Source organism: Zosterops lateralis, assembly GCF_965231275.1.
Source record: "Zosterops lateralis genome assembly, chromosome: 1".
Lineage (NCBI taxonomy): Eukaryota > Metazoa > Chordata > Aves > Passeriformes > Zosteropidae > Zosterops > Zosterops lateralis.
The window spans coordinates 70490129-70513889 of NC_139762.1; the positions used below are offsets into that span (position 1 = coordinate 70490129).

The following is a 23761-nucleotide window of genomic DNA, read 5'->3' on the forward strand; positions in this document are numbered from 1 at the left end:
TTTAGGAGAAAATAATAATCCCTGTCCACGGAAGACTTGCTTTTTCTCTTTTACTCCAGGCTAGAAATATCAATGGAGTTAAACATTTGTCAATGCTTGCACAAGCACAGCCAGAGCAAGAGAGCTGAGTAAAGGCAAACCTTTCCAAAAGAGAAGCCAGAGCCTGCTGTCGCTGGCAAGATGCAGAGTTCGAAGGAAATGAAGATGAGTGAGATTGCAAAACCGAGATGCCTGCACTTGCAAATTACTTGTAATGGCTCCAGAAACGACTTGCCTAGTGCTGTTGTTTTACCTTTTACCTACCACTAGGTATGCACCTCAGCTCATTAAAGGGTTGTATCGAGACATATAATTTGTTTACAGCTCGTTAATTGCCATTATAATAACAATAGCATGATACATGCGAAAGCACGCTGGCGTTTTGGTGGAAATATGCAGCAGAGCCTCCCGACGGCAGCTCATTGCTTGCCCAGAGCCCGCTTACAAAACACTATTTAGTCCTATTAGGAGTAATTTTGGGGGCAGGTTGGGGAGCACGAGTGTTCCCTTTGCCACAGACAGAACACACACAGTTTAAACTTGTTTCCTTCCTAATTGCGGGTGAGCAAAGAGCACAGGCAGTGTTCTTTCCATCTGGGTCATTTTGGGTTTGAGGAGAAGCTAATGAGGAAGCCAAGGAATTATAACATGAGGGTGGTTCTCTAACTTCTCTGTACCAAACGTGCAGCTGGAGAACCTCTTTTGCAGCAGGAGCAATGCCTGCTGCCAATGGCAGAAGATCCATTCCTCTGGGTACCAGCTCAGAGGTTACTGCTTTCCTTTGGGCACAGTCCTTAGGCTGACTCGGTGTGTGGGGGTGACAAAGGTGGTGAATCAGCTCAAAAAAAAAAAAAAAAAAAAAAAAAAAAAAAAAAAAAGACAGAAAGGAAAAAAAAAAAAAAGGAACTGTATTGCTGGCTGAACCTCAGGAGCTAATGGGAATTTGGCTTGCCTGATGTAGGGTGCAGATTTTGATTAGGATGCCTTGAATCCTGGTAGTGTCCTCCTCTGGCTTGGTGCTTCTTCTGAAAAAAAAAATCAGATCTCAGAATTTGGAAAGGGGCTTTGCACTTCTCTTAAGAAGAGTTTAAAAACTGCTGGGAAGTAAAAAGGATTCAAAGCTTTTACAAAATATAGAGATAATTATTTCTTCTGCCCAGCTTTGGTAAGTACAGGCAGGTTCTGACTGAGGGGCATAAAGGCTCTTTTTGGAATGGAGGCATTTTTCCTAGTAGTTTACTATTCTCTGAACTTGTCATGAAGCACAGAGCAATTGTCAGCAATGTGGCTCATAATACAAAAATATCTTGGATAAACTCTATCACAAGATTTTGTCTTTCAAACATTTTTCATTGCAGTGATCACTGTTTGCCAAGAAATAAAAGATATAAAGAGAAGAGGTTCTGCTTGGTTCTATAGTAGATCTAGAACAATTATTTTGTGGTTATAGAAAAACCCTTGCTGTTTTCACTGTGTATCTTAAGCAAAATTCTTTCTTGCAAGAGATTTTATGAGAAGCACAGGCTGTGCTATAAAATCATGATGTATTCTTCATTTAATCACAGGGAGCTGATATAAAATGCAGACACTGAAAGCAAGAGATGAAACCTCACGACTTTATGTGAACCCACTCTTGTGATGGAAGACAACTCCTGACTTGGGTTTTCACTGCAGCAATGTGTAAGTCCTGACAAACACTTTCAATTCATAGCATCTGCACAAGTTTCATGCTACAGCTTCAGAGCCAAGTAAACATCATATCACAGCAGTGGATTTCCCCATCCCCATGATATCAGCTCCTTAGCAGGGAATTTAGTGGCTGAATGCTTCAGTCTTGAGCCTGGCCCCTTTCTTGGTCATTTTTCTTAACCTGACTCCAATCCCAGGCTCTGTCTGGCTTTCCATGTACAGCAGAAATCAATTTCTGTTTTCCCTGGAGCCATCACTGGATCTGTATTTATGGCCAGGGCTGCCTTGCAGGGGGTTTCTGCAGCAAGGGGAGAGGCTGCCAACACTGACTGTGTCAGCCACAGCACATTGCCAAAAGCCTTGCAATGTGTGTTATGCGGAGGAAAGTCTTCAGCCCTCCTAGTCTGGTCTTGTGAGGATCCTAGCTGAACTTAGGTGTCTCTGCCTCGAAATGGTTGTCCTCTAGAAGAATCTATGGGGACACGGCAGAAGAGAGCAACTTCGTCTCTCTCTCAGAACTACCTGAGGTGCTCCAATTGCAAGGGATTTACAGCAGGATTTTTCTAGAAACAACTGGAAAAGGATTCCAAGACAGAGCTCACAAGGGCTCATCATCCCTCTCTCTATAAGCCAGATAAATAGGAACAACAACTTTTTTTTTTTTTTTTTTCTTTTTTTCTTTTTTTCTTTTTTTCTTTTTTTTCTTTTGCCTAGGATGTACCCCTGTGGCAGCATGAGTGGCCCTGGAGACATCTGATATATCTTGAGGAAGCCAGGTTTGACAAGGATTGCTTTCCCTGGCTTTTCAAAGTGGGAAATTTAGGCTCTACTGTGACCACATGTAGAAGTGTGCTTTTTGGAGCTGTCACAATCATTCAACACACTTGGATTTTGCTGTCACTTTGACTCTTTGCCCTGTGCTCACAAATGGGGTCTCCATGGAAGCTATTAGGCACCTTGCATCTTCCACTGGAGCAGACACCACATATTAGTTCAGAAGAGTCATCTTTGTTCCCTCACTTATGCCAAGCACACAGAGTCTTGATAGGAAACAAATTAAAATGTTGTCATCTCTACTGGACAGTTGCGGGGCGGGGGGTGTCTGTGTAATGTACCAAGGTTCCACTGTTCAGGGTGTGCTTTGTTACCTGGAATACATTAGTTACAGTTTCTTGGTCTACAGTATGGATCCAGCTGTTGTGTAACCCTGGAAAAACCTTCTGTTGTTACACAACATTGTTGGTATCACCCCCATCTCTGACATAACTGTGCAATCAGAGCTGTGCTGTGAGCACAAGTGTATTTGTACACCGCACATCCCTCTTCCTGTCCGACGGTGCGCAGACACATCAAACACCGCTCGCTTGTTTGGGCAAACAGGGAACAATCCCCTTCTTCCTGCAGACTCTGAGGGAATTGAGGTCAGAAGCTGAAGCGGGTTCGTCACAACGATGATTTTGGTTTGAACTGCACGGGTGGACACTGTTTTACTCACAGGAAGAACTACCAGCCCTTGCCCTGAAGTACCAAATGACCACAAGTGCCCTGCCCAAAATGAGCCTTGCAAATGGAAACATGGCTCCTGGAGCAGCTGTGTTTCCCACTCCTGACATTTTCTGTCTGGGATTCATAAACCCTGGGTCATTCCCATTTATGTCACATGAAGAGAGGAGAACACCCACTCCCGCTGGCCACACGCAAGCACTGCCCAACCTTTGTACCCGGGGTCAGCAGAGGTTTTGCCACGCAAGAGGTTTTGCTCCACCCAGAGAAGGAAATGAGTCAGGTGCCAATGTCCTGAGTGCCTGGGGTCACTGGTGCTGCCCGGGGCTGTGGGACAATGAGTGCCAGCTCTGCTGCAGCCTTCACTGGGGGTGGGAATGTGCAGACAGATAATGATGGGTTTCAAACTCATCAAGCTCAACACTTTTTTGTTTTTTAGGAGGGAAAAGGAAAAAAAAAAAAAAAGAAAAAAAAAAAAAGAGGAAACATCTAATTGATATACCTTCTTTGTGCACATGCTGTGGATGTGCACACAAGGAATGAAGAGCTGTGCACAGAGTGGGGCTGTGTCTACCCTGTTGCCAGAGGCTCCCAGCAGGCTCGGGGCTCTGGCACCAGTCACACAACCTGACAAAGCATTTCAGCTTCGTTGGAGCCCTTGGCTGCACATCACCAGAGCCCATCTCTGGTCACTGACATTGCTGTCTCTCTTTACAGCCACAGACCTCAAGCTGTGATCAGTATCTCCAGACAAAGACAAAGTGTGGACACAAGCATGTGGCAACACAACTCCTTATAAGGACCCTCAGAGAAGAGCAATAAAGATCAGAGCTCATCATTTTACAAACGTGTAGGGACCAGTCCTCATCCCAGAGCTCTTGCAGTGCCTCACAGGCAGTAGTGAAGGAGAGAAATCCCAGCAAATATCTCCTGACAGTGTTTAAGTCCTCAGCTCCCAGGCTAACTTATGCCTTTTGATTTCAGTGGAAGATCTGGCTTGAATGAAGCAGGACATAGTCACACTCCAAGTAGCACAGTGGTAGAGAAGATAGCAATCCTAAATCTCCTGAATCCCAGCCTTGTGCTCTTTCCTCCCAAGTTCATGACTGCTTAATCTTTGAGAAGCTTACACTAAGATTTTCATGTTTGTTTAAAGTTTTAAAACAAAACCTAATCACCTGCAGGCAATCCTACATGGCTTTTTTTTTTTCAGTCCCAGATGCAAAACAACACTAAACCTGCTCTGCAGATCTGCTGACACAGAAGAGATTAAATGCTATTTTGCTGGTCTTTTTAAACCCCTTATTGATTTTTTCCTGGGTTCATGTAGGGTTCACAAGTGAGAGTGTTAGTCCTTCGAGTACGACTGTCCGTTTTAAGTGCCATTTCCTGCATTAAAGGACAGGCTGCAAAAAGGGCAATATGGACAGAAATGCTGAAGGGCTTGCTCATGGCCCAGAGCCCCACCTGCTTCATTTGAGATATGTTTTTCACCTGACATAGTTAAAGCATCACAGAGGGTGGTGTGGAGGTCGCAGCCATTTTAACAATGCATGGTGTTATTGGCTTCAGAGCAATGAATCCAGAGCAATTTGCCTTCTGTGGGTGGCAGAGGGGAAGGACCTACTTCCCCTTGGACCTTCTGTCCCACCTTGGTTTGTAATTGCCTGATTTGCCTTAACACCAAGAGGTCAGACTCTGTCCCCAAAGTGCGGATACAGAGCCACTGCAGGAGCCACAGGGACCCTCTGGGCATCAAACCCCTGGGGGCCAGGGCCATGTTTTGAAGATGTGAGGGCAAGGCTCCCACTCAGAAACACCCACATGTGGCTGTCTGTGTCACTGTCTGGGAAAAAGGACCACCACAGAAAGGAGACCCAGGAGCTGAGCTTGAGTGTGGACATTGATCATCTGCACAGCGGGAGCATCAACCCTGATAACCCTGTCAGCCACATCTGCTGGAGGTGCTGCCTGGCTTCCAGGCCACCACTTGGCTCTTGGTCATGGCCTTGTCAGAAATCTCATTCTTTGAGATACAGCACAGAAACTGGAACAGCAAAGAGAAAGAGATTAACATACTGAAAGAAAAGATGCTGCACAAGGAGTTTCACTGGAAATTTCGGCATAATTGGGTGGTATCTGGTAGTATCACAAGGAAGTGAAAATGAAATGTTATTACAAGAGATGTTGGACAAGAGTGATTACACTTACAGTTGCCTGGGCTACAGGTTAAACATAGAAATGAAACAAGAAAATCGGGTATAGCTATAAACAACTCAGAGACTCAATAAATAAGGTCAGAAGGGACTGTCTGGCCCAATCCCTACCTAAAGCACAGCCAGCTTTAAAGTCAGAGTAAGCCTTTGTCAGTAGAGCTTTGCAGGACAGCCCTGCAGGAGACAGTTTGACCACCAACTCTGTGAAAGTTGTTTGCTGATGTTTAATTGGGATTTCCTTGTGCACAACTTCTGTTTGGTGCCCCTCATCCTTTCACTGTGCACTTCCACAGTGAGTCTGGTTCTGTATTTCCTGCAAGGTAGTGTCAGACAGCACTGAGGTCTCCTTTCAGCCTTCTCTTCCTCAGGCTGGACAAACCCAGCTCTCCTGTCCTCTCCTTGTATGTCACATCCTTCTGTTGGACCTGCTCTGGCACCAAGGACCCAACAACTGCACACATCACACTTACATGTGGCCTCACAAATGCTTCATGTTTTCTTTCAGAGAGGCTGAAGATTGGTTTGGTTTGGTTATAATCTAGGTTCCCTAAATGTAAGAGGTCTTCCTTTTCCTGCTAAAATACGCTACTGACTGATGCTGGGCATATAATACTCAGAAGGATCCTCCAGCTGATTCCACCTGGCCACTCCCTTCTTTTTAGCTGGTTTCTAATTGTCAGAGCAGGGAGGCTCCTAAACAACCTTTTATTGAGAGAAGTATGACAAAATCCAGCCTAATTACCACTCTAGCAGAGCTAGGGCAGTCTGGAACAGAAGTCTGCACTGAGCTGTGGGTGATGGAAGAGGTTGCAAGCCTTGCACAAGGGGTCCCATGATGTCTCTTAAGCCTTTACATTCCTCTTCACCATTTTAAAAAACAAAACCTGTGCTCATCATCACCTCCGTGCCTGCAAAGCAAAGCACAGCCTGCGGCAGCGATCTCAGGCCACTCTGCTTTGGTGCCACTCCTCTTTCCCTCCAAATATGCGGAGTCCCGCCAGGCAAGCCAGGCAGCTTCTCCCATCCCGCTTTCCTTGCCCCTCCAGGCACGGGCGCAGCTCCACATGCAGCCTCTCTTCCACATGGCTCATTTCCCCGCCATGCTCTGACTTACATCTTTTTTTTTTTTTTCTTTTCCTTTTGTAACAAACTCCACCTTGGCTCTGCCAGAGTGGCACAGGCCTCAGCCCAGCAGGGTGCGTGGTCCCATTTTCTGCACACATTTCCTCCGTGCACTGGGAAAACCTTGCAGTGAAAGCAGACCAGGATTGAAGGCTGAGCTGGCTTTTATTCTGATAAGTAATCAGGTCGCATAAATGCTGTTAGCCGTGATCAGTTGCAGGATCTCTGCCGGCAAATCCTTCAGCAAGGAGGGCAAACCCTTCGGTGCTCAGCTCCACGGCAGAGCCAGAGCTTTGAGCGTTCCTTGGCCAAGTCCTATCGCATTTGAGGCGAACACATTTGCCTCTGGGCAGGGAGGCAGGGGCGAGCAGGGCAGGGGCTCTGCAGCCAGCTTTGCAAAGCCTGGCTTGTTCCCCTGTACCCTTCCCCCAGGACTCTCAGCCTCCATCCATCCATCCATCCATCCATCCATCCATCCATCCATCCATCCCTGTGGGTCAGAGGCAAGCTGGGGCACGTGGCCAGGCTCTGGAGCAGGAGCCAGGGCACACCAGCAGTGCTCAGCCTCAGGATGTTTCCCTTTGAACAGCTTGACAGCAAAAGCTTTCATCCTGGAGAAGACTGACTTGCGTCTGCCGCTCGTCCGCCTGTCTCAGTGGGATTTGCACAGCAGTGGCTAAAGCCTGGCTTTGGCTTTAAGGTCAAAGGAGTGCTAGAGTGGAGTGGATCTGCCGAGGTGGCCTCGCCCCAGCTTCAATCCCCTGCCTGAAAGGTCTCACAAGACAGCCCCAGATATAGGGGATGCCTTATGGCTGAATTGCACCTTGGCAAAGCTGCTTAGTGTTCATCCTTCGGGGCCAGTTGCTGGCTATCGCACAGAGCAGGGGCAATTCATGAGGCAGAAAAGGCATCTTTTGAAAATAAAGTGGTTTGGGTTTTTTTCCCCCTCCAAGAAGCCTGCAAGGCAGAGTGACAGCATGCATGAAGAGAACGTTTATGCAGACGAGCAGCGTGGCCTATTTAAGAGCAAAGTGAAAGAGCAATTATTCTGCAGCTCCATTCTGATGTTAGCCAAAAATAAAAAACGTTGGGACTTGGCAAAAGGACCACACACAGCCAAGGAAGCAGCATTGGCAGTGGGGGGTTACACTGGCAAAGGGACCCTGAGTGGGAAGCAAATGAATGCTGGGGCTCCCACTCACAAAATCCAGGGTTTGCAGGAGCAATTGCCATGAGTAAGAGCATTAAAACCCCTCTGCGAGGCAGGCTGGAGGCAGTAGGGAATAAAGCCAATTACTGTTGTACTCATTTCCCCATCCAGGAAGTCAGGGCTAACTCTGCCCTCTGTTTCTGGCCAGCTGAGCCTGCACAGCCAACACTGCACCTCAGACAAGGCACGTGGCAAAGCTGCCCATAAGTCCTATAGGCACAATCCAGCACTTCTTAGGAAAAGATTTTTTTCTGCCTTTGCAGAAGCCACCACCAATTTATGGTAAGAGGGAGCTGTCAGTTTCACCTACAAAACAGCTATTTTCTCGTTTTTCACTTTGACCTTTAAAGGAGCTTTTATTTATCCTGATTTCAGAGAGGGCAAGAGGAGACTGAGCTGAAGGGACAAGGGCACCTGATTTGTTATACAGGTTTCTGAGCAGAAACTTCACCAAGATGAGCAAGAACAGCTCACAGAGGCAAAATACCTGAGAGTTTCAGCACAAGTGGCCCTTCATCCCCACTTACACCCTCCACTCTCTGCAGTGGTGATGTACAGTGAAATTCCCTGATCCTGTGCATCTGAAAAGTGACTCTTAAAAATGGACCTGCACTTGTGAACTTTGAGGCCCTCAGAAGCAGATTCCCAGAGTACCCTGCTAAATAGCTCCCAGATAGTTAAAAGTTAGCTCTCCCGAAATCCAGGGTAGCAACTCTGCTCTCCTTTTTTCTCATTACACTGAGAAACAAACTCAACCATTTTATGATCATGTGTGGCCCACCATCACATCCGCCACGAGTGTTTCATGCCCCTTGGGGCAGAGGGGTCAGCCCCATCCCACAGCCATCAAACAGGCCAGATTCAGGAGCATGGATGTAACCCTGGGCTCCTGACACCAGTTGGACACATTTCTCCCAGAGCAAATGCCTGCTGCAGATGAGAGAATTTAACCTTTCAGCTTCACACTGCTGTTTACAATCAGTGCAATGGGGGACAAAAGCTTCTCTGTGTCTCATGGAGCCATGGAAGTAATTATAAAGAGAATTCTTAAGTGCTCAGATAACTTGAATCTTAAGACCTGTCTACATAGTGTAGCTACCTCCTTGAGTCATGGTCTGTAAGGAAAAGAAGGAAAAAAGCCCCATGCCACAAACATCCCCACAACTGGATACTGGGAGAATAGGACAGCTTTCCCTCTGAGAAGGACAGGGAATGATGCACATGGCTGCATTCACCCTTTCTCCAGGAACATGTTTAGAGCAAAGGAAAAAGCACTAGAAAGAGAAGGGGAGTGCACAGCACCAGAGGCAGACAGGAGCCCCATCAGAAGCAGTGGTGTCAAGCTTGGCTATCAGACTCCAGCAGGTGTGCCTCCATTTGGATGCAATTCTATTTGTAGGTAGTATGACTGAGGAAAAACTTGATAAAAGTAGATAAAATTGGTAATCAGTGGACAGTTGATAATTTTGTCCATTGGTCCCCTATAAAGGGTGTGCAGCAAGGCCTCCTTCATCTGCCTGCCCCTGGGTCTCTCACTGCCACCAGAGCCACCCACAGCTACTTGTGGCAGCAATGCAGAGATAGGAAATAAGGTCCAAGACATACAGGAGACATCCACATGCCTGGAGGGGCAGCTGAAGGCCTGCTGGGAGCTTCCTCTAATGATGCTAGACATCTATACCTGGACTACCTTAATCCAGACCCTGTCTACAACAATAAAAGAGCATTAAGTAGGACAGGAGGAGACAGCAGCTTATCAAAGAATTGCAATGATAAATGTCAAAGGGGAGTGTCCTATAGTTCTCGCTTTGCCTGCCTAAAGAGGACATTTGTATCAGTGGTGGGAATGACAGGCCTGTCATTAGACCTCCAAGACCTGGCAGCACTGGCTGGATTGGGGCATGAGATGAAGACATATTCCCACCTCAGCAGCATTCACTGGGAGCTGCTGGAGACACAGAATCAGAATATTCCGACTTGGAAGGGATCCACAAGAATCATCGAGACACACAAGCAAAAGCCTTGAAGGTGGGGACAGGGAAGGAGTGAACCTTGTTCCTTGGCTTGTGATTTGTCTGCATTAATCTGGAAGCTTTTTGCTGCTGTTTTAGTTTCAGCTGTCACTTCAGCATGAAGAGGTGACATTTTAGAGGAAAGGAGAATCACTCTCAGACTGCTTTCAAATCACAAGTTGTAGGGTTTTTTAAAATGGAAAAAAGAGTGAAGCCTGCCCGGGAAGGACAGCCTCAACCCCTAATGCTGGTGGTGGCTTCAGAGGTCCTTTGGCCCAAGAGATGCCCCAAGTATCTCAGGGAGGACAAGGAGGCAGTTTCCAGGCAGAGGAAGCAGGACAAGAGCACTGCTGAGCTACTGAGGTCCACCTGTTGTGCTGGGTGAGATTTCCATCAGTGCTTGTGTCCAAGCCTCGTGCTTCTCCTGGGCTGTAGCACAGCCAAGCTTAGCCCTGCTTTGGCCCTTGGGCAGCAGAAGGATCCAGAACACACCTGCACTTCCATCATGTGCCACGCCAGTCTAGAGCTCAGCCACCCTCCTGCCACCCACTGAGCTCCAGTGACCACCTCACCTAAGCCTGAGTTTCCACTTAAATTCCACAAGGGACAGAGGGACAGAAACCACAGTGACTGTCCAGTGCCCCATGTCCTGGACACATGCAGGCCTTGTCTCCTCACTGCAGCTGATGCTCCCCATGGGTTGAAGACAAGGGCAATCTGCTCGATGCTCAGAAGAAACTGAATCTGGAGAGAGTTTGTCTCCAACTAAATTGTGTGAACTTTTAAAGCCCTTTGAGCTGAAACATGGCATTATCCAAACAGAACATGATGCTATAATAAACAACACAGAATGAAAATACATTAACTAATTAAAAGTGAAATAACTTACAGCCAGTGAAACCCAAAACAAAAGGATAGAGCAAGGTCATTGTGGACACACTGAGGTAGACAAACAGCAGCATATGAGACTCACAAGGAGATGAAATGGAGGAAAACCGCAGGAAAATGGCATAACCAGGGAAGAGAAAGTATTGTCCAACTCACCCAGCAGTGAGCCTGGAAGCAGGGATTTTGTGGCTGATCCCATTACCTCTCTGTGAGAGAAGTGAGGCAAGAACATGGGAGTGGTAGCACAGTGTGCTTTGTGGCCAAAAATTAGATGAGACACAAAAGAAGCAGCACAATGGAAGTTGAGATGAAGGGGGAAATGACCTTTTTTTCGTTTGGATAAGTGTGCCCAGCTGAGCCCAGGTTGCTCCTCACAGGTGCTATTGCACACCCCACTGGTGAGAGCTCAGCCATAATCACTCTGCTCTCCACAGATAAAACAAAGGGCAGGCAAGGCCCTGGACTGGCAACAAGGAGCCTGTAGGATTAGAAAGTCTCTGGAAATAAACAAACTGCCACTCAGTGCATTTGCATTCATATTTGTGAGGCAGCACCACAGGATTATTGCTGCTCCTTTTCTCAGGGAGGGAAAAACGACATCTTAAACCCCAAGTGGTGACAAGTGCAGGCAAGTGAGTTTTGAGCTGAGACTACAGTATCTGTAAATTAGAGAAATCTATTTTGCTTTCTTTGATAAAGCAACTGCAGTCTGAGGCCAAATCTGCCCTCTTTCACCTGTCCCTGCTGCCTCAGGCACACGATGTAATTCCTTATTTTAATAGGTCTCCAGTGAGCAGTGAGATCCATAACCACACAGTTTGATGGCTCCCACACTGCTGCAAGAACACTCATCTACAAGTGTGGCTGCAAAGCCCCGTCTGCTTCACTGGAGGGCCCCAGCCGGCCCAGCCAGCACCAGGTTCCTTTGCCTCTCCATTCCTTGTGTGACAGAGATCAGCTCCACAGGACCTGGGACTGAATTTGAGCCTGAAATAAACAATATTGAGTGACTCTATTAGCTACATTTTAGTCCGAGTCCTTCCATCATTTCTTCCCTCTCCCCACCTGTGTTCTGCCTTCTGCAAATTGGGTGACCTCCCTCTTGATTTACCACCCACCTTTTTTCAGCCCACAGATGATACAGAACCAGTAAGAAGGAAACCTTGACTTACCTGGGAGGGGTTTTGAGACAGCACATTGCAGAAGGGACCTCATCCAAGACAGAGAGATGCTTGCTGGGGATGCAGGACACTGAGGCTGCCCCACGAGGGACCTCAGCCTCCCCACAGCCCCCAGAGATCCAGCAGGGGACACAGGTCCATCAACAGCCCCAGACCAAGAGCAGCAGTGGGGCAGGCCCGAGGTCTGGGCAGGAGCACCGGGAGAGGGGAGCACCCAAAACACAGCCCTGACCCACCTGGGAAGAGCTGGCAGCGCTCAGCCGGGATGGGGCACATGGACAGCACCAAAACCCCTGGCTGAGATAAACTGGGCCCAGGGGAGACTGGGCAGGCTCATTAGAGCCCATTAGTGCTCCCAAGGTTTGTCTGTTCCCTTTGCATCGGCTTTGGCCGGTTTTCCCCCGGTGCTTTTCCCGCTGGGTGCAGCAGCTGCAGAGGCTCCCCCGCCGCCAGCCCTCCTGCCCTGGCCGCCTTCAAACCCTCACCTTCCCCTCTGTCAAAGGCACGGCCAGCTGTAAAAATAATATCCTGGCAGGGATGGAACAATACGGCACAATATGCAAACACCTAAGCGGAGCAAAGCGAGGCTGTGCGCGGCTCGGGGGAGAGAGAGAGCGTTTGAAGCAAAATTAATTTTGTTTAATTTTATTAAAGAACTGAAGGCGCTTCCCAGCTTTTAAGTGGCAACAGGAGGAGCCTGGCATGTCCCTCCATCAGAGACAGACGGGAAGAGCTCAGGGACCAAAGGGAAGAGAGCATATGGAATGTGTTACACATGTCTGTCATTGAAGTAAGGAGCTTTAAAGAGTTCAGAAGGAAACGAGATACATTTCCAAACAAAAAAAGGCTGAAAAATACAGGGTGAGTGACAATGCCCAGTGGGGAGGGGAGAGGGCTCCCCTTGCCTTCCCTCTGACTGAGAAAGCCTGGAGCACTAAAGGCTTTTGAATATCGAAGTTGTCTAAAACTGGTTAAAGATGTGCACTGAAAGATGAAACTTTAGGGCATTAATCAAGAATGCATTTTGGGGAAATTAAAAAAGTAAAGGCCCAAACAAATGGTTAAACTTTCTAGAAGCCCACACTCTGGCTATACACACCACTGGAAATGTCAGGCTGGCTTGACCTACTGCGTCCCAACCTAGGCTCTCCTTGCTTGCAAGAGGACCACCCGCCAGGTGCTCTTAAAACAGGTCAAAAGGCAGAAACAATTGAAGTTTGTAAATTAAGCTTCTGCAGCACGGACCACCAGCAGGCAGTTGTGGTCTCCCCGTGGCTCCTGATGGCAGCACCCACTCTTCTGCCAGCAGGAGCAGCAGGATGCTCCCCTCCCCACCCCTGTGCAAATCAAAACCTGCTCTGAAGTGCTGTGGATGTCACCTGCCACTGGCCAGGAGGTGGCATCCCCCTGCCTGGGGGGCTCCCAGGTGCTCTGGAAAGAACAGGGAGGTGAGGGCAGATCACCAGCTAAATGCAGGTTGAGATGTAACCTACAAGCCACAGGATGGTCCCTGCTGAAGTGAACTGAACCCCTCCTGCTTCTACTTCTTTGTTGATGGGGCTGTTGGTGCAAATGAAAACACAGCTCACACAGGTGCCTGAAAAAGCTTCAGAAATTGAACATCAGCTTTCTCTTTCTTCAAGCTCCTGTGCCAGGTTTTGGGCAGCAGTCCCTGCATCCTGAGCCTCAAGGCAGAGTGCTGATCAGGGCATGAGTGCCCTGCTCCTGCCAGGTCTGCACTGGGCAGGGAAGCACAGCACCTTCCCACCAGTTGTCCCATGCAGGCATCAGCATTAGGAACCATCTGCCAATAGACAGCAATAAAAGCATTGTAGTATTCCCTTCCACAGTCAAGAACAAAACTTAGGAAAGTGCTGTTGTTAGTCTCCAGCAACTTGGCTAGACATCTCTGGCTTGGACAAAGTGACAGCTTTGTCACCTCAGGGCAGCTGCTCTCCCCAGTGGTGCTGGAGGCACAACAGCCTTTGGGAATAAAGCTTTAGTTGTAGAGTATCCAAGCACATTTGCTTTCCTGTCTTAACTCTGAATTAACATCCTGTTCTTTGCCTCCTCCAACTAAGAACATGCTAGAAATGGGATATCCTCCTCAGAAAGGAAGAAAAATGTGTTTTCAGTGCACAGTGCAAAGTCCCAGCTCTCATTTAGTTGCCTTTGCAATGGCAGGCACTGGCACAGGCTCAGACATAGCTGCCCTCTTGCACTGGTTATTGTATTTTGAATTAGCAAGTTGTACTATCACTTAGGAGTTTCCCAATCACAGATCAAAGCATTTCAAATGCCCCTCCATGTCCTTCATAACAATGTTTAAGCCATGAACCATAACATTACAGTGTCTGACACCTTCATCATGTGCATGGTTTTAGCACACCTGGGAAAGAGACTTAGAAAGGCTAACCAGGGCAAAAGTGAGATGAAAAGAAAAACCCTGGCAAAAATATAAATGAGAAATGGAAAAAAAATCCAAGGGACACAACACCCAGAAGAGTGTCTTAGCTATCTCTGTGTAGCCATAACAATTATGAACACTGTAAGGTTTTGAATGTATTGTTTTAGTCTGTCCCATGTCCACATAACTCAGCCCTATGCAGATTGCTAGAAGGGCTCATCTCTGCTGTGTCTGATCTGGCCAACTGCACTGTGGTGACATGCAGAATTCAGCTGGTTTTGTACCAAATTGATGCAGTTGCTCTTTGAAGTTCAGTGTTATGAAATTGATCTGAGCTGCGGTAAGGAATCAAGTGATGTGTGGAAATTGTCTCACCCCAATGCCTGTTCCTAGTTTTTCTGGTGCTGCTGCTGCTTTCCCCTGCCCTCCTCTCCTCATGTTACTGCTCTTTTAATCTATGATCTTTATTTTGTACGCTGACAGAGGCCAGGATTTACATGCCTGGTTTGAAATACCCAGGAGTCCTTGTCAAGATGACCCTCAGAGCCCATCTGGTCTTAAAGGAGCAATTAAAGTAAGTCCCATGATGTTCTCCTCCAGAAGTCTTGTGAGTGTTAAGCTGTCTGCTCTTTTGCTGGGGCATGTACATATTCTGCAAAAAACATTTTAAAGAAAGGAAAGGAGCATTCTGATAGTAACACAATTACTTTTATACAGTGTATTTACTCAGCCTAGACATGTCATCAGTTTCAAATCTTAGTTTCGGTCAAAACAAGAAAAAATCTGAAGATGTTGAAATGGCATCAAACTACAAATTATGTAAAACAAGAATATTTCAATGTAGTATTTTATTAAATAAATAGTATTTTATTATGTATTGCATCATTTTTTCCCAAGAAGTTCCTAAGCAGTATCTTAATACCAAAGCTAAGTGGCAAGTAAGTTTTTAATGCAACAATCCCCATCTTTCTGTAGTCCCACCAAAGACCATTGGTAGGAGTTAATTCTTATCTTTGTATCCATCTTCAACACCCTCTGCCTCAGGAAAAAAGCATACTTTAAAAGTCAATTTAAAATGGACATTTTAGATCAGAGGAAAGTTCTAAGATGAATGCACAAGTGGTTAAGATACAACTTTCCTTTCAACAAGTTCAGCACTTTTTCAGCCTATGCTTTTGTACCTTGTATTATTGACTCATTCATATAACAGTGACCCTGTACACCAGTCAGGGAACACATATCAATATTAAAAATAATAGTTTTATTATGTTCTGTCTCTTGGGCAAAATGTTCCCGAGCATGAGATATTCCAGATAAATGTCTGATCTGTGGACCTTCAGGCTAAGTAGAGAGAGATAAGTAAGAGACATTATCCTCAAAGATAACCAGACTGCCTCAGGAATTACTGCTAGGGAAAAAAAAAAAAAAAAAAAAAAAAAAAAAAAAAAAAAAAAAAAAGCGCTTCACAGCGCTCATAAAGCAATTCTCATTGTATGAATGCAAGTATCTAAAACCATTTTAATCCTCAATAGTTCTTAAGACACAGCTTTCACATCTGGCTGCAATTCTCTGGATCTTCAATATTCGTTATGACACCTGGGCTATTTTAGCTCTGGTATGGGTTGGCAGGGACCTTTAAAGGTCATCTAGTCCAACCTCCCTGCAATGGGTAGGGATGCCTTCCACTAGATCAGGTTGCTCAGAGCCCTACCCAATCTGATTTTGAATGTTTCCTGGGATGGGGCACCTACCTCCTCTCTGGGCATCCCATGCCAATGTTTTATCACCCACAGAGTAACAAATTTCCTTCTTATATCTAATCTAAATAATCCTTCATTTAGTTAAAACCACCTTCCTGGTTAGGCACCCTTTAAGTATCAGAGGCCACAAAGGTCTCCCCAGAGCCTTCTTTTCTCCAGGCTGACCACCACAGCTTTTCCAGCCTTCCCTCAGAGGAGAGGTGCTCCAGCCCCTTGATAATCTTTCATGGCCCTTCTCTGGACTCACTCTAGCAGATCCACATCCTTCTTAAGTGAGGGAGCTGTCCCAGAGCTGGACATAGTACTCCAGCTGGGATCTCACCAGAGAGCAGTAGAGGGGGAGAATCACCTCCCTCAATCTGCTGGCCTCACAGTTACCAGACTTTATTTTTTTGAGAGGTAACAAGCAGTATGCTCATTATGTGAGAAAATACATAAACATGAGAAAACTCAGCAGAAACGAGCATTACAAAATCACAAATCAAAGCTTACCTGGATGGCATGAAGGTGCTAAAACCAAGTTAAACTGAAGCATCTGAGATTACCTCAGTTGTTAAAGAATGGTGCCAATAACACCAAGGTCGTGGGGGGTTTGATTACTTAAGAGCTGGACTCAATGATCCTTGTGGGACCTTTCCAACTCAGAAAATCCTGTGATTTCTGCGATCTTAAGTGGTACCTCAGAAATTCCCATCTATTCCACTGGTGGAGCTATGCTGCCACCTATTGTGAGGATGAACCTGACACTTGTTATTTTGCTAGGCAACGTTTGCAATAATTACCACTCGTCTTTCTCTTTTTGGTATTAGAAGTACTGTCTTCTGAAATATCTGCTACTGATCAAGATAAATGAGAGGTGAGAGGCTGCAGGCATAGGTGGCCTTTCAGGCGGACCAAATACAGGTGTTCACACATTCTGATCTCTAATCTACCACAACAGAGTTTAGGGAAACATGGGACTGCCGCTCTCAGCTCAAAAGCTGGTCCAAAATGAGAATTCTGCCTCTCTGCTCCCATCAGTGGTCGAGGAATGCAGCCATGGGCAGAGAGGCAACGTGTTCCCCTGGCATAATGCTTTGAGATGTGCTTTTCCTTCCTCCCCCCTGCAAAGAGCACAGGACTATGGGTTAGTTCTACAAAACTGAGACAGCACTTGAGCTACTCTAAACTCATGACTGTGCCTTTAGGACACATCTTCTTCCCCCCAGGAGCAAGGCATGTGGCCTGTATATATATTGTGCCTGACTCCAGCAGCTGCCCTTACCAGCCCTGAGCAAGGAGCTCTGTTGCCCAAAGCTAATTTTTCTGTGCACAGAATTTAGGAAAACTTATTCAGGAGAGCAGCCTCAGGAGGCCCAGGACAGCACACCGCCAGAGGCTTACACCATGAGCAAAGCTGAAACAAACTACAATAGCACTTCCACCTCTCTACAACTGAAGTAGCTTGGCACAGGTCAAGTTTTGCAGTTCCCAATGTACCTTTCCCCACCTTTTTACTTCCCCTCTGCCTTGGCACAACACAGAGATGCTCTGTTCCTTCACCTCTCCAGTAGTATCCACTCAGCCAAGACCTGGGCACCAGGGCATCCCTGCAATTTTAGGGTCACTTAGGAGTCACTCCTGGACAGCCTGGATAGCTGCTCAGGCCAACCAACTAGTAGGATTTTCTCATTTATCTTTCGGGCATTCAGCAGCTTCCAAGGCATCCAATGGGAGAGAGAATCACTAGAGGTGCAGCTGGAGTGAAATCTGGTTGCACAGACAGCAGTGGTGCAGCCAGGGAGGACAGCCAGGTACCAGTGCAGTCAGCTCTCCAGCAAAACAAACCCCAGAAGCGTGAGGTGTTTCTGCTGTTGCTGTGCCACAGAGTATGTATGTGTTTTTACACTTCTGAATTGAGTCCAGCCAGGATCCGTCCAAGTCAGGGCTGCTTGCAGCAGAGGTAAACAAGTATACCAGCAACTCAAGATGGCACTGTAAGTAGCAGATGGTATTTTCAGAGTAGTATCACAATTTACAAACTCCTTGGACAGGTGTTTGCACTCCCTTGAGTCCAAGGAAGGGACACAGGGCACTTGCAGCAATGGAAGCTGAAGTGAATGAAGTGATTGTGTCTGTGTGACTCCTGGGTTCAGTACCCCACCACAATTAGGGGAATTGTCCTGAAAAAGAAAGGTTGGCTTCATGGGCAACTTTCGGCCTCCTCAATACCTGAACTGGTCTCTCCAGAAGTAGGTCGCTCTGGGCAGTAATCTGGGATAAAAATTCAAGATCATCTATGGAGCCAAGTGCCACAGACTAACTGCAGCCAACAGTAGGAATTAGAAATACTCTGCTGTAGAGTGAGATGGGAGTCCTCAGTACCCTTCTCTTCCTAAGTACAACCCAAGCACATCCACACACTGCATTCCCATCAGACCCTTCGACTGCCCTGCACTCAGGCAAATTTTTCTAAGCTTCTTCCCTACTCCCAGCAACTCTTGTTGCCCTTCCATTTATTTTAGAAATAGAAGATCTCACTTTCTGGTCACTACGTGACTAGGACACACATAATTTGTATGGCAGTAAAAAAACCCAAAAACATGTTCAACCTGAATTTTAGTCCAAATCCAGCAGCCATCAGGTTAAGGATAGGCTTACCTGTTCTGAACGGGCTGAAGTCCAAGTCCTGGGTCTATCACGCAAGGACAACCTATTACTACCAGGAGATCTCCTATTATCTTAAAGAAGTTTAAATTGAGATACAGTATCTTGACTACAGACACAAGACTGACTTCAGTTTAAGTCAAATACTCTCGCGCCTTTGTCTCAAAAGTGACAAATCCCAACCAAAACCCTCCATGATCCCATCCCTATACCCAGCAGCAGTCATTCATCATTCTCAGTGATAAAGGACAGTACATGCAAACAGGTACTTTTTTTTCTTTTTTTTTATTGCTGTTAATTCAAGGAAAAAGGTTGCATAAAATCCAATCTCTTCTAGAAATATAAGTGACCTTTCCAGTACATTTCAAATATCAAAGTATATGGTAAACATACAAATAAAGAGAAGGTAACATACCTCCTATTTACAGTACAGTATTTTAAATCATAAAATAAGTTCCATAAAGTACAACTGGCAGGTAATTCACAATACAAGTCCATTGGTGGTTTAACACCCTCACTTCAACTCAAACGCAGTTCATTCATTTCAAGTGGTCCAAAAATACCCAGATCAAATAAAAATTTTAATCAAAATAATTTTCATTTACTACTTAAACTTTTTTTTTTTTTTTTTAAATTAAAGCTTTCATCTACCTCCCTCCCCTTCCCACACCCTCCCCCCCTCCCCCCCAAGAAAAAAGTTTCAAAATGTACACTGGTGCTATAAATATAAATGCTACCTATGAAGAAATGTAGTAATCAAGCTTTTTTTTTTTAACTTCAAGTTTTTTGTTTGTTTAGCAATTTATTAGACGGTTGAACCAAAGATTGATTTTTATTTCATCCCTCTACTGGACACTGGGTCTGATTTTAAGAAAAAAAACATTTCTGCCATGAACTGTGAGGAATGCCAAACCCTATGGATATACAGTGGTAGTTGTTCATCGGTGTTGAATGCAGCAGTCAAAAAACACACTCGTCTTCCAGATAACCTCAGTGCACTTTAGGAAATCAAATATTACCTGGAAGCAATTTAGTACATATATTGGCTTTTAAAAATAAAATAAAAAATACAGCAGCATTAAACTTACTTACTCATGATACTGACATGTTTAATACCATCTTAACACTCATTTCAGTCTTTCACATTATACCGTAATTACGCATAGTGGTAAATTGTTATAAAATAGTGACTTTTCTATTTGGTAGACAGGTTCTAATACTAATACCTGACTATTTTGTAGAAAACCATAGCTTTTGTTCAGTTTGAAATAAAACATTTACATTCTAAGTACAATGCAACACTGTAATAGTTTAGGAAAAAAATATTCAATCAAGTAATGTTCATTCTGTGTTGACACGATGTAGAATAGCTTTAAAAAAGGAAAAAATGCTGTCAACTTTCATTACAAATGCAAACACACTGAGTACAACATTCATACCATTTTTTTCACCTTTGTTGCTGAACATACAGGCTAAAAAGCTACAAGGGAAGAAAAATCTGTCAGTTTAAGCTCGTTCATTTTTCTACATCTGTTCCAGTCCACACAGTTTCAGCCCCTTCCTGCTCTATGTATTTTCATTTGTTTGGGCCTCTCAAGAGCTGCGTATCTGTATTATTACCAGGTATAATACACATACAGTATAGTGTTTTCCTTTGGACTCTGCTAATAGGATGTTTGAACATCTCCCCTCAATTCATGAGCATTAAATTTAGATTATGGGCAGGGTCTGTATGAACTGCTAAACACTCATGCAAGTCCAACGAATCCACGTGGACAACCAGGGAAAGAAAAGAAAACAGCAGCATAAGGAGAAAAGGAAGGGAGGGAAGAAGATTGTGGTGGGGAACATGACCAAGTTTCTTCTTTCACCATATGGCTGCTCCACCAGTGACGTCAGAGGTCAGAGGAATTTATTTTGTTTTTTAAACTGCAGTAAACATTGCACATGTCTCAAGTCTTCAGTGCAAAAGCATGGTTCGAATGCTCTGTCTGATTGTTTGGCTGTGTGTGTGAATTACATGCATTACGCAAGCCTCTTGTAGAACCAGGAGGAGACCAGGGACTCAGCTTTCTTCTTTTGTACGGAACAGAGGTGCAAAAGCAATGAAAAATTCCAAAAGAATATAAAACCGGGAATGTCCCAAAACACAAGACCAACCTCCCCCTCCCACACACACTTTCCCCAAATTTCCCAAGCTTCAGTTTAAGTAGGCAATGTTTACTTGTTTCAGTCTGCAGAATCCAAGGTATCATTGGAAGGGGGAGGGGGAGGTGCGTATCTCAGTCTGTAAGTGCCTAAAACAGGAAAGAGAACTACTAAGTCACTGCTCACAATTAAAATGGATTACAAAACCACTACAAGGTATCAAAATGGACATGCTCTTCAAAAGGCACTATCATCCTCCAGTCCTTTTAAAGTAGGTCCTCAGATTTTATCCTATTTTCTTTCATCCTCTTGCTAGTACTGTAAGTTTAAAATAAAGATACAGAGTGTAGATATAGGACTTGAGCTCTACCGGAAAAATGAAAAGAAAAGATGGTCCCATCAAGGTTCATCTTTCCTGTTCTGGTCCAATCAAACTACTAAAGTCGGAATGGGAACAAGGACAGGAATCAAAAATAGCTTGTGCTCGAGGCAAACCCTGCATCTTCCCCACTCTTCTGGACACAGAGAGAAACGGAAGCTACTTCTTTTATATTTAGTTCCAATCGCTTTCTGCCTTTTTGCTGCAACTCATCTGAAAAGTTAAATGTATTGCATGACGGGGCACAGAAGGATGGCTGATTGTGCAAAAGTAAGCCCTAGAAAATGTTAAATATCAAATGGCCAGTCTATTGGTTTTTCTCTCAATTCTCAGAAGTTTTAGGAATCCAAGGTCATATCATAGACAATAATTGATATCTTTCCCTTTTTGCCAATGAATTCTCTCCAAAAGCACCCACTGAATGGGAACGGGAAAACTGAAACAACATGCAAGTCTCAACATAATGCCAAAACCAAACCAGTGAAAAAAGAATGACAATTTAGGACTGGTACCATCTGACTTTCCGGCTCTGAGCCCATTTTCAACTCCACGCTGTGAACCCCGTTCCCTCGCACTGTTCTACAAGATTTTCAGGCAGAGATAGGATACTTTGCAGTTTTAGAGCAGGTCACTAGTGCACAACCATTTACACGAAACATACACACGCACGCACACCTTTCTGCAAGACCAGAAACAGCACATTCAGAAAGGTAAAGAGAAACTGCTAAACTCAAAAGCAAGTCCGCTGGGAGTTATCATGATTACCTTGTTGACTGGCCTCCATGGATGACTGCTTACAGTCCTGCGCATAGTGTCCACTTACACCACAATTGTAACATGAAACGTTCCCATTCTTCTTGGGTCCCGACCCATTTGTGTTGGCAACTACGTTAGGTGCTGGATATAGAGGATAGAACCTCCCAAATCCTGCCATCTGCTGCATACCATAGTTGGCTTGGCTCCCCATCACTGGGTCATGCATAAGCCCGTTTGCATACGGAGACTGAGGCAGGAAGAACGGAAGTTGTGTTCCATTGCTTTGATGTGCTTGATTGAGGTAGCTGCCATTGCAAAGTGATGGCAGAGTGAAGAAAGATGGAACTCTGTAGACTTGTCCATGAAGTGGGTTATGATAAAAATAGCTATTAATCTGAAGGCTGCCATTGGTCCCACAGCTACACCTACGTCCACAAGAACCACAAGGGCCAGATGCCAACTGCTGCGGAGGTAACATTGTCCCGTTAGTGTTATTATTCCCAACAGCGTTTATGTAGGATGTGCTGTCACTCTGTGCAGTGCTGTGTGTTAGAGCGGGGCTCGGGCTGGGGGCAGGGCCTGGCGTGTGTGTCGGGATTGCAGGAGGAACAGTGGACTGGACCTGACCAACACCGAGGCCAGCGGACTGAGGTGGTGAGGAAGTTGCTCCAGTGCTCAGCACGTTTGTATTCTGGTTGGGCAACACGCTGCTGGCGTGAGGGCTGCCCGGCAAACTGTACGAAGCTGGTGGAGGTGGCGCTGCTGCTGTGGAGAGACCAGCTGCTGGAAGAACTACCTTGAGATTGGTAGGCTGAGGGATTGCTCCTGGGTTTCCCTCAATGTGAGGCACCATTTGATTCAGTCCTACCACCTGGGACGCAGGTTTTGTGATGGGATCTGTAGTAGGAACTGGGGATCCTGGGAAACTACCTGGATTGTGGACTGGGATAAAGGCAGTATTTGGTGATCCAATACTTAAGTTTCCTGTCGGCTGCTGTGGTCCATTAACTGTGCAACTTTCTGATGATCCCTGTGGAGAGGGGATTTTCAACCTATGTATTGCCAAATGCAAAGCAGGGCTACCAGGCTGGACAGAATGTGGAAGGAAAGAGGATGGGACTGGCAAAGGGGAAGCCATGAGCTCAAGGCGTTTCTCAGGTTCACCAGAGGTCACTGGGCCCATTCCCGCAGGAGGGGAATTCGCAGACTCTCTCACCGGCGAGACAGCGACAGGTGTGGTAACCAGCATTCCCATGGTTTTACCATCTGCAGATATGGGTGGTGGGACAACTGCTTCAGGCTTTTGGGCAGCGCTGTGCATCACACAGTGTAAGGCAGGCATGAAGGAAATATGCTGAAACTTTGCATTCAAAGGATCTTCTGAAAGGCTCCCATTTTCATTATTCACTGAAGAGATCTGAGCTGATGATTTGCTCATGTTTGATGAACTGACAGCACTGTAGCCTGTAAACCTGGTTGTATTTTGATTCCCAGAGTCCTCAGAATTGCTGTCTGTATCTGTGGGGACAAAAGCATTTGTCAGTCAGAAGAATGAATCTCAAGCAACAGAGAATCATGCCCTGAGCTCATTTGCCCATATGAAACCTATTGAGTTTGATGACACAAATGATAGCTATGTCTTCCCAAACTGTGACAACTTTGAGATTCTTTTCATTCATCCAAATTAAGCTAGGTCCATCTTCATGACTTGCCTATATCCACCTGCCCAACTAGCTCCTATGTCTTTGACTTGTGTATATCTGCAAATGTGAAGAGCAGGACGCAGAGTGAATCAGGAATTTGCA

General features: G+C 45.7%; 1 protein-coding gene across 5 annotated transcripts in view; it reads right to left on the bottom strand.

Moving 5' to 3' along the window:
• Positions 1-19392: 19392 nt before the first annotated feature.
• Positions 19393-23761, bottom strand: part of ZCCHC2 (zinc finger CCHC-type containing 2) — a gene marked incomplete at its 5' end in the record, with an annotated part of 42314 nt that continues 37945 nt past the window's right edge. For all 5 annotated transcript variants that reach the window (XM_083854920.1, XM_083854919.1, XM_083854918.1 and 2 more), the window contains 2 exons: positions 19393-20970; positions 21966-23474. In XM_083854920.1, the coding sequence (XP_083711046.1) occupies positions 20903-20970; positions 21966-23474 (1577 nt within the window). In that variant the 3' untranslated portion in view covers positions 19393-20902. The remainder of the gene's footprint in view (positions 20971-21965; positions 23475-23761) is intronic.